Source organism: Gavialis gangeticus, unplaced genomic scaffold, assembly GCF_001723915.1.
Source record: "Gavialis gangeticus isolate Ggan-Ray unplaced genomic scaffold, GavGan_comp1, whole genome shotgun sequence".
Classification (NCBI taxonomy): domain Eukaryota; kingdom Metazoa; phylum Chordata; order Crocodylia; family Gavialidae; genus Gavialis; species Gavialis gangeticus.
Genome location: NW_017729032.1, coordinates 143,480,121 through 143,491,237, shown reverse-complemented (window position 1 = coordinate 143,491,237; position 11,117 = coordinate 143,480,121). Strand labels below are relative to the sequence as shown.

Below are 11,117 nucleotides of genomic sequence, written 5' to 3'. Positions count from 1 at the left end.
CAGGAAAGCCAAGGCTGCGATGGAACTCCAGCTACCTACAAATATCAAGGACAATAAAAAGTCCTTTTTTAGATATGTGGAGAGCCGGAGGAAAAGCAAAGGCAACATTGGACCCCTGCTGAACCAGATGGGACAACTGACAATTGATGCCCATGAAAAAGCAAACTTGCTAAATGGGTACTTTGTGTCAGTTTTTCACAAGTCCCATGGGAAGCCCCTGCCCACTGTGGGTCAGGGAGACCCGGGTGAGAGAGATTCCTTGCCCCGCATCAAAGCTGGAATACCTTGACAGGCTGGATACCTTCAAGTCAGCTTGCCTGGCCCTGATGGATTACACCCAAGGGTAGTCAAGGAGCTGGTAAGCATCATAGCTCAGCCCCTGGCATGGATCTTTGAGAACTCTTGGTTCTCTGGTGAAGTGCCCATAGATGCTTCTCAAGCAAATCCCGGGACATCATTCTCCCATTGTACTTGGCCTTGGTGAGGCTGCAGCTGAAGTACTGAGTTCAGTTTTGGGCTCCACAATTCAAAAAGGATGTGGAGAAGCTTGAGAGAGTGCAGAGGAGAGCCGCACGCATGATCAGAGGTCAGCAAAACAGACCTTATGATGAAAGGCTGAGAGCCATGGGACTCTTCAGCCTGGAAAAGCACAGGCTCAGGGGTGCTTTGGTGGCCACCTATAAGCTTATCAAGGGTGCTCATCAGGATTTGGGGGAACATCTGTTCACCAGAGCGCCCCAAGGGATGACAAGATCAAATGGTCACAAACTCCACAGTGCCCGATTCAGGCTGGACATAAGAAAGAACTTCTTTTCTGTCCGAGCCCCCACGGTTTGGAATAGATTGCCACTGGAGGTGGTTCAAGCACCCACTTTGAATGCCTTCAAGATACGTTTGGATGTTTATCTTGCTGGGATCCTACGATCCCTGCTGACTTCCTGCCCCTGGGACAGGGGGCTGGACTCGGTGATCCTCTGGGGTCCCTTCCAGCCCAAATGTCTATGAAATCTATGAACTGCTTGAGCACTCATGGTGCTTGGGACAGGTCCCTGAGGATTGGAAAAGGGCCACTGTGGTCCCTATTTTCAAGAAGGGGAGGAAGGAGGAACCAGGTAACTATAGGTCAGTTAGTCTCACCTCTATCCTTGGCAAGACCTTTGAGAAAATTGTTAAGGATCACATTTGTGGGGGACCAGTGGGTCAAATGTTGCTAAGGGGCAATCAGCATGGGTTCATAGCAGGCAGATCCTGCCGGACTAACCTAGATTCATTTTACAACCGGGTCACAAAATGCTTGGATGAAGGAATAGAGGTAGATGTTATTTACTTAGATTTTAAAAAGGCCTTTCACACAGTGTCACGCCCAGTTCCCATAAATAAATTAAACAGTTGCAATGTAGATTATTACACAGTCTGGTGAGTAGAAAATTGGTTTATGGGACCCACCCAGAGAGTGGTGGTGGATGGGTTGGTTTCTACCTGGACAAATGTGGGCAGCGGAGTCCCCCAAGGCTCTGTCCTGGGACCGGTACTATTCAATATCTTCATTAGTGACTTGGACGAGAGAGTAGAAAGCACCCTGTCCAAGTTTGCTGACAACACCAAACTATGGGGGAAGGTACACAAACTAGACAGCAGAGGGCAAATCCAGAGGCCTACAGAAAAAAACATATGTGGGCCTATTGGGAGACCTGAACCTCTTCAGCCTCCGCAAGAGGAGGCTGAGAGATGATCTCTTGTCCAAACTCATCGGGGGGGGGGAGCAAGAAATAGGGGATACAGTGTTTACCAGGGTGCCTGTTGAGGTAACTAGAAAAATGGCCACAAACTGGAAGAGAGCAAATTTAGATAGGACATCAGGGAAAAATTCTTTACAGTGAGGGTTGCCAAAATATGGAATAAGCTTCCAACGGAGGTGGTGCTGTCCCTTTCCTTGGAGGTGTTTAAAAGGAGATTGGACAAACATCTGGCTGGGGTCATCTGAGCCCAGCACTCTTTCCCGCCCAGGCCAGGGAGTTGGACTCAATGATCTAATAGGTCCCTTCCAACCCTAACATATATGAAACTATGGAATTTGAACTGGTTTCTAATCACTTATACCGGTCTATGTGTAACTTCCTGAATATCATCTTTTTGTTTAGTTTAAATGGAGGTAACTTGCCCTCAACTGAGCGCAGAAGCAAGCACGCCGTATTTCGTCACCACATCCTATCTCATCACCAATAGCGCTTTTGCTCCACTTAGACAGCACAAGGGCTGAATATGCGTGACTATCCCAGCACAGTGTTCCTCTCATTGCTATGTAATGGCCAATACAGACTTGTCCTGTGGCTCCACTCCTTACAAAGCTCCTCCATCTAGTCCTGTAGTATGGAGAGACAGCATTATACAATATTCAAGTCACATTCCTGTTAGCTTGCAATCTACATGAATAACAAATCAATTTTGTATAAAGCCACTAATATGGGAATGAAAATGAATTATTAGCAGTGTAGAACAAAAATAACCTTCAATGAACATTGCTAATTAATAGCATGTTCAACACAGCACATTCCAGATCCAAAGATGTAAAAGCAGAGGCAGCTCTTGAGCTTAGATGTTAGCAGTAAACATATGACATTATCAAGTGAAATAAAGAAGTCTCTCTCACAGCTTAGTCAGACCATTTCTTTTGCTGGTTTTTTTGTGCTCTCACCTTCTTTCCTATCTGAAAACATTGAAGCCTGCATACTAGAATGATATATTTTTCATAGCAAGTGTTGCCCAATGCACAAGGCCAAAACAAGGCTGTCACCAGATTGGCCTATGCACACGTACATTTTATTGTGTACATTTTATTGTGTATTATAAAGATCAGGAGGGGACAACCTAGGTTGGAGTAAATCAAAAGTAGCCATTTCTAATATCTGTGTGGAAATGGACTACATCTTTCAATAAGCTGTCAGGTGATCCAGGCAAGGAAAAGTAGTGAGGAGGAAAAAAAAAAAGGAGCAGCAGCCTGGAGACTATCTGAATGTATAGGTTTTTCCTCTGGCAAGAGGGTAAGGTCTTAACAAGTTCTAGACTGATAAATGACAGTTTGATGGATTTGCTAAGTGCAACATTAATACAAAGGGACCTGCAAGTTCAAATAGTAACTGGGGCTAGGTGTCTCCTAGGACATGTGTAGTTGTAGCACTCCAGATTTCCAGGAAATTTGCAATACTAGAAAATGAGTGTACTGGCATTTTGCCCCCCTTGCTGGAGAGTGACAAAGTTGCCTCAGAGGCAAGCTCTTTAGCCAGGGGCTGATAATGAGCTGTGCTTTTGCTACCCCCACTTCCTTGGGACTGTGTGGGATGGTTTGTGCCATGGGAAAATATGCCCTGACCCTGGAAGTATTCAAATCATGGGGAAATGTCCACTGCCCCTTGCACAGACTTGGGTAACCCTATTGGAAGGGAGGGAGGGAGAGTGGAGGACTGGGTAACCTTATGGCCCTTAGCGAAATGTATTTATTGAAGCTAGCACAAGAAAAGTACTTGGGCCAGAAAACTTCCTGGTTTGAAGTGCTTTCAATTTTTCATAGAAGAACCAGTTTTCTTAAGTTAAAAACCACTTGAATGCCTGTATGCTAGCTTTCCATACTAAGAGAAGGGTATTTCTCTCAGCATAAACGTAATACCTATCCATAGCCAAAGCCAGTCTACAAAGGCAGTTAATATCTGATGCTTTGAGAGGAAGTAGATACACAAAAAAAGTCTTACTATGTTCCTGGTCTGTTGGATAAAACTAAACCATGAGAGAAGACCCCCAGGGGATGATCAATTTATACCTTGAGAATGAAAATCAATGCCTTTTTTAATTTTAGTCCCTCATAATGCAATAGCAGGGACTGCTATTTTTATGAATATAAAATACTATTTAAAATTTTTCTAGAATTATTTGATTCAATATTATCTTGGTCCAGAACACTATAAAAGTTCATAAAAAGTACTTCTCCAATAGGGGTTCCTCAGAGAACTACTGAACAGAGCTGGTTGGGAGGCTTCCAATAAAATGTGATTTTGTTGTCAAAAGCACCATTTTTTTTAAACAAAAACTTTTTCAGCTGAACATTTTTAGGTAGGTGTCTTAGAGTGGAGTGGAGTGGAGAGTGAGTAGAAAGTGGAGTAGAAAAAGCAAAACAGAGAAAGAGAGACCACCATCCCAAAATAATTGATAGCCCAGTAAAACAGGGCTATCAGTGTGGAAGACCCAGGTTCAAGTCTCTGATTCAGTTATTTGATCCTGTCTCTCCCACAGCATGTGTGATTGCCCTGGATGCTGCCTGTTCTAGAGTGGATGGGCATATGAGTAGAAGTATAAGAGTATTCAATATGTATATACATGACCACCAATATATGAGTGTATATCTGTGTGTGTACCCACACACACACACATATACATACATATATGTGTGTGTATACACATGCATGCACACACATACATACATAATACATACATACATAATACATACACACACACACATATATACACATGCACACACATATATATTTATATTCAACAGTTTTCAATGTTGTCTGGATAACTTAGATGTTAAGCCCTCGTCATCTTTTTTGACAGGAAATTTTCCAGCCAGACCTACCTCTGAATCTTTTAAGTAAGGGCGTTGCCTGATCTCCCACACATTCTAGGACCGCTGTATGCAGGTTATGGCAAAGTCACAAGTGAGTGTGGAGGTCAAAGGAGATGTCATTATGGAAATAAAACTGGCGTTTTCTGTTGAGCTTTGTGGCACAGCCAGCATGCTGTATAGTTTCTTGGATCCTCGGAGATCTGACACTGATAGTCAGTGTGTTGTAGTTACTGCTGGAGAAATGAGCAGTAATTCCCTGGTTCTTGGTGGGGATTAGGGGGAGGTAAAGCAGAGTTCACTCATCTGGGGAAGGGAAAACTTGGTGATCTTGCATAGCCCCTTTAGGAGCATGCTGGCAGAAACAACACTGACTTGAAAGGCTCTTTGGTGAGTTTGTTCTGCTTAATTCATTTTCAACAGCACAGTGATCTCTTCTGATCATCTTTAAATCCTTTTTTTGTGTTAAGAATGAAGTAATATACAAGATTTTTAAAATCATATCAACAAAATACAGTGTTGGTTTTGATTATCTAAATGATCTCCTCCTGATTTAGGTGTAACAATGCAGGGCACTCCAGAAATTATCAGGAAATTAACAGTAACATTATAGTGGGATCCAGGAGGTTTGGAAGACACAGCACTCTATCAGCTTGAAATAGGAGGTTATTTTAAAATAGAGCTTATTTTTTGTTTGGAGAGTAAACACAACAGAGGGGAAGTATCACCTCCCTAGACCTAAGTAGGTGCATCACAAACAGGTCTAGGAAGGTAATACTTCCCCTCTATGCGGCATTGGTCAGGCCACAGTTGGAGTATTTCATCCAGTTTTGGGCGCCGCACTTCAGGAGGGATGTGGATGGCCTGGAGAGTGTTTGGAGGAGGGCCACTCATCTGGTTAAAGGCCTACAGAAAAAACCCTATGCGGACTGATTGGGAGACCTGAACCTCTTCAGCCTCCGCAAGAGAAGCCATGGCCGCCTACAGACTCATCGGGGTGGGGAGGGGGGTCAGCAAGGAATAGGAGATACAGTGTTTACCAGGGCACCTGTCGGGGTAACTAGAAATAATGGCCACAAACTGGAAGAGAGCAAATTCAGATTGGACATCAGGAAAAAATTCTTTACAGCGAGGGTTGCCAAAATATGGAATAAGCTTCCAAGGGAGGTGGTGCTGTCCCCTTGCTTGGAGGTGTTTAAAAGAAGATTGGACAGACACCTGGCTGGCGTCTTCTGACCCCAGCACTCTTTCCTCCCTGGGGCAGGGGGTCGGACTCTATGATCTAATAGGTCCCTTCCAGTCCCTTCCGACCCTAACATCTGTGAAACTGCAACTATGGATTACTGAGAAGTCAAGCGAGCACTAAGCAGGACGTTCACAGGGTAGGGTGGGAGCTGTGGCACTTCGTGTTTTATCATGTTGATTATAAAGACTCTCAGGACCGTATGTTCTGGTGTGATGACAAAGTGTAATTCCCCTTTGGGACCATCTAATAAAAATGGTGTATTAACAGTACAGTTTACACATAAATAATATCTGTTACTTAACTGTATCGATACTTATCTTTTTTTTTTTTCCCTTTGCTTTGTTTCCCCCACTAGCACATCCATCTGTTCAGGCTCAGGAGAGGCCCACAGCAACAGTTTCCCCGCTGAGAACCCAGAGCTCTCCATCCCGTCTCCCAGGCACTGTGGTTCGGCCACACACCATGGTTTCTCCACAGCACATCCACCAGTCCCCTATCCAAGTCATTCCTGGAGCACAGTGTGCCCGACCCATCATTCCCCTCACTTCGGCAGCAGCTGCCATTACTCCTCCAAACGTGAGTGCAGCCAATCTGAACGGGGAGGCAGGAACCGGGCCAATCAGCAGCCTGGTAACTTCTAGCCCAACCAACAGTTCCTGTAAAGCCGAAGAGAGGAAAAATGAAAAGGTAAGCCCCTTCTCTCACTTAGCTTAGCAGCTGCTGAGAAGGAAGCACCATGTTTTTTTTTTTTGCTCATCTGCCACTGTCGTTCCTAACTAGCTGTCATTGGGGAAAATATGGAAGCAGAAATCCTTTATCCATGTCAAAAGACCCCCATTCCAGAGTTTCAAAAAATGTGAACAAAGAGGGATAGATATACCAGAGATGCTGCTGCCTGCCAGGTGTAGAAGCAGAAGCAGCTTTTCTTCATGCACCAGCTGGACATCCATCTCTAGCACTATTTTCAAAATTCCTGTTTTGCATCTGTTCATTGGTTATATGGCAGGCATTATCTTCTTGTAGATGAGACCAGAATATGGCTATTAATCCGTTACATTTCTATTTTCTGGCACTTTCAGTGATCGATGTCTGAGTCTTACAAATTTAAAACAGTGTAGAAAGACATTAGAGCAGGGTCTGGGGTTTCACAACCAGATGGCCAAATCAGAAACTATCTGCCTAATCACATGAAAGAAGTTATATGAGGTACAAGTCTGAGGGCTGGTAAGGGAAGCGTAATAAAACACTGACTTGTAAATGGAAGGAGCTGTTTAACAGTTCTGTAAACATCCCGATTTCTTTGATAAAATTGCATTGCCATGGCTCAGTGAAACAGAGAGAACTGGATTAGATATGACTCATTGCAGTATGTGATTGATACATTGTGGATTCAGGCTCTTAGGAATCAATGTTGGAACCAATACCTCAGTGTCTGTGCCTGAAACATGTTGGTAATGAAAGCCAGCACAAGTGCTGCTTTAAATATTCTCAGCCTGTTCAACTCTTAATAAATATTTTGCTTCTGCCCAAAGTTTATAGTTTGCTAACAGTTCCCATACAGCAACTCTAAGGGCCGTCCTCTGGACACCAGAACAGAGCCTACTCCCTGCTGGATGTAAACTATGGCTTGTATTTGAACAACATGAGAGGTGGAGAGCTTAGCTTTCCTGGGACTTAAAGAAATTCTTTCATGTAAGTTCAGTAAGCCTTTCCATAGTGACCAATGTGTATGGGGTAAACATTTACTCTGTACACAATAATACTGTGTTCGGAGATCTCCAGTGTGCTGAAGTAAACCTGGTAAATACAACATGTGGTCAGGTTCACAGATAAATGCTAGTTTCACAAAGATGAGGAATGTGTGTTTTAAAATCCTCTCCTAATCCTCTCCCTTGAAACTCCTCCTGATGTCTTTCAATAAAGAGAAAAAGGGCACAGAACTTCTGCTCTGGATCTGAATACATCCTCTGTTTCCAAAGAATGAATTCCAGACTAATACCAAACACTCTGTGATACATGACAATAGGTTGTACTTGCAAGAAATGTATTTCTTCTGTAAGCTTAGAGCAGCCTGTAGTATATTGGCAAATTCACTGGAATATCTATATATTTGGGAACGTGTTCCTCATCAGGCCTTTGTGTAATGGGAGTTTCATACTTTTTTTAAACTCAAAGCAGTATTCCAAGTTTCTGTAAGATTCCATGGTAAAATTACACAGGACAGGCTATACTGTGTTGCTTTCTAAAATGTGTGTAAATTTGTCCAAACATATATTTTAAAGATATTGAATTTGGGTAAAGGAAAATAGAAGGCATGATACTTGGATCTCCATGGACTATGAGTAGTAGGGTAACTATATATTCCTGTAATGCAAAATGTTGCTGAAAAATTATATGCTCTCTTTGAACTGCCTGAGAGGGGAAACAATAATTAAAACAATATTCTGAAATCTGTGGGGCCTGCTCTTCTCCCGCCATGTGTTTGTGGTGGAGGAGTTACATGCACATAACTGTCCTGTGCTTTGAGCAATAGGCCCCTCTGTCTATTCATATCGTCTTTCATTCTTATCTCATGAAGAGCTCTGATGTTATGATGCTCTTCCTTTTTTAGACGTGACCCTGGATGTGTCTGTAGCTCAAACCTGTTATCTGCACAGAATTATATCTAAATACCATTTTTAAAATATGTTTGGGATTTGTGGCTGGTGCCAGACATAAGGCTGCATGATACTAAAAAAGGGTTTGAGCCACAAAGCTGACATGCAGATCTGGATTCACATCTCAGCTTTCTTCATCATAAAGTTGGGCATTTCTTTATTTTAAAGAAAGAATTCAGCCATAATGCTCAGATGCAAGAGCAACCCACACTGCCTCCAAATTCAGCAGCCTTTAGTTGAAGATTTTCATTTTGAGCCATAGTCATTAGGGCTAGGGACAGAAGTTACACATAAACCAGTTTGAGTGATCAGAAACTGGTTTAAACCTGTAACAGAACAGAACCTCAGTGTGCATAAACCAGCTTGAAAATGGCCGAAACAAATTTAAGAAAAATCTAGTGGAATGTAGTATCAGACTTATCTGATTTGGGTCAACCCAGTTTATGAAACTTCTGTCCCAGACTCCTTCTTGGTTCAGGGTAAATCACAGTCTCCCAGTATCCCAGCATGCTTTCTAGCCCTGGGCTGGACTGTGCTGTCTGCTCCAGAGAGCAGGGCAGGCCCTGCCCCTCTGCTCCCTAGCTGGAGCAGTGAGGGCTGAGTGACAAGGTCGGGAGGAGCAAGCCTATCTTTCTCTGTAGAGCTGCCATCCAGCCCGGTGTCACCCATTTTGTATTTTTCATTATTCTTCCCAACCTGTAACACCTTGTATTTGTCAGCATTAAATTTCATCCTGTTGGCTCCAGCCCAGCTTTGCAATCTGTCAAGATCCTTCTGATCCTTCTGTGCTTCTGTCCTCTGACATATTCATGATGCTTCCTGGTTTAGTGTCATTGGCAAATTTACTCAGGAAGCTCTTAATTCCAGCATCCAAATGATTAATAAACACATTGAACTTGAAGGTCTGGGGACAGGAACTCCCTGAAATATCAACACAATAGATATTTCAGGGAGGAAAACAAAAAGTAGAATCAAACTGTGCTGTTTTAGGGTAGAGTTAATGTTTGAATCTCCTTCAGCTGCTGAACTAATTGAATCTTGACCTTTTAACAGGCTATGTAACCATGAAAGATTTGAAAAATTAAATGTGTTAAACTTTCTGAATACCCCATTTGGAGAGCTGAGGGGACTATAGAATGGAATTAAATCCCCATGTTGTGAAGCCAAAGGCCCTTAGCTCATCAGTCGGGATGGGTGTCATCTAGGTTCTAGTGGCAGAACGTGGCTGAGATCACGTAATTATAGCATGGTCTCTAGTTCCATCTCACCCCAATTATTCCCATTGTAACTTCTGCTACGCATAAAGTTTGGTACCTCCGATAAAACCACTTGCTTGAATGAACGAATGCATTTCTTATTAAACGTGCTCCTCGTTACATTAATCAAATCAAGCAAATCACTCTGGGTAGCTTGACCACTCTAATTAAACTTTTTGTAAAAATCCACTGATTTGGCTTTCGATGAGAATTTTGATTAAACTCCAAAATGTCTGGCACAGTGTCTGCTAAAGTGGAGGATAAGTGATTGCTCTTGTGAGAAGCCTGTTAATTCATCATGAATTTCACTGGCTCTTTTTTTTAACAGCTGGAATGTGCAAAAATGTTTGAAAACTGGCAACACAGAATTATGCAGTTGCTCTAAATGTGCAGGAAAAAAAATCTATAGCTTCAAAATATGGCAAAACCAACAAACGAGTTCCTAGAATTTCTACAGAAGTTGGGTAATCTATTAAACAGATCATAGCAATGGGGAAAATTTATCGTGTTTCTGTTTATTGATGTGAAAATAACAAGAGCCAGATTTTCAAAATGGGCCTTGATTGGGTACCTGTTGTTCTGCATGTGCAAATCAAGTAGTTAAATATTTGTCCATGATTTGTTCTTGCCAGTATCATTTCCTTGTCCAAATATAGGTTGTTCTTCACAAAAACAACTGCAAATTTGGAGATTGGATATAGAAGTCCCCTTGGAAATTTGGCTCAATAAATGATGAGACTGTGGTGCATTGTTTTTTTTCCATATTTCACAGTAAAAATCTTTATCCAGATTGCCTGCTGAAACAATGACTCTAATTGCCAAGACTGATTTCTTCAGTGTGTAGTACTAAAATTCTGCGTAAAGGACCAGATCACAGTAGGTGCAGCACAGCTTCAGCTCCCATTTCCTTAGTTTTCACATGTACATCACTGCTTTTTCTTATATGAAACTTGTTCAAAAGTGAAAAGGTTTTTTTATCACTTCATATCTTCTAAAAGAAAAAAAAAACTTGAATTCTGTATTTAAAAACTGTAAGGTCATTCTAAAGCAGAAGTGCTGGGCATAGTCAGCTCCTGCTGTCTTAGTTGTAAAATGACAAAAAAAGTAGTTATCACTTTGGGATAGGTAAAAGTAAAGGAAACTAAGGACTTAGTCACTGGGAGCAGAAGATACCATAGTAGCTCATAGAATCAGATGTTTAGTATGGCTGACCCTAAATTTTTGCAAGAGGAATGTATTATTCCTAGTAGATATGAAGGGATTGTTTATGTTGGAGCAAGCTCCCCTAAGAAGAAATTACAGAACAAATTGACTTTTATTAGTAAATGTTTAGGATTGGGAAT

The 11,117-nt window shown here is 42.1% G+C and overlaps 1 protein-coding gene across 1 annotated transcript in view; it reads left to right on the top strand.

Annotated features, from left to right (window-relative positions):
- SH3RF3 (SH3 domain containing ring finger 3) overlaps positions 1 to 11,117 on the top strand; it is a 162,651-nt gene that overhangs the window by 101,860 nt on the left and 49,674 nt on the right. The window contains exon 8 of the mRNA XM_019523841.1: positions 6,217 to 6,548. Within this exon, the coding sequence (XP_019379386.1) occupies positions 6,217 to 6,548 (332 nt within the window). The remainder of the gene's footprint in view (positions 1 to 6,216; positions 6,549 to 11,117) is intronic.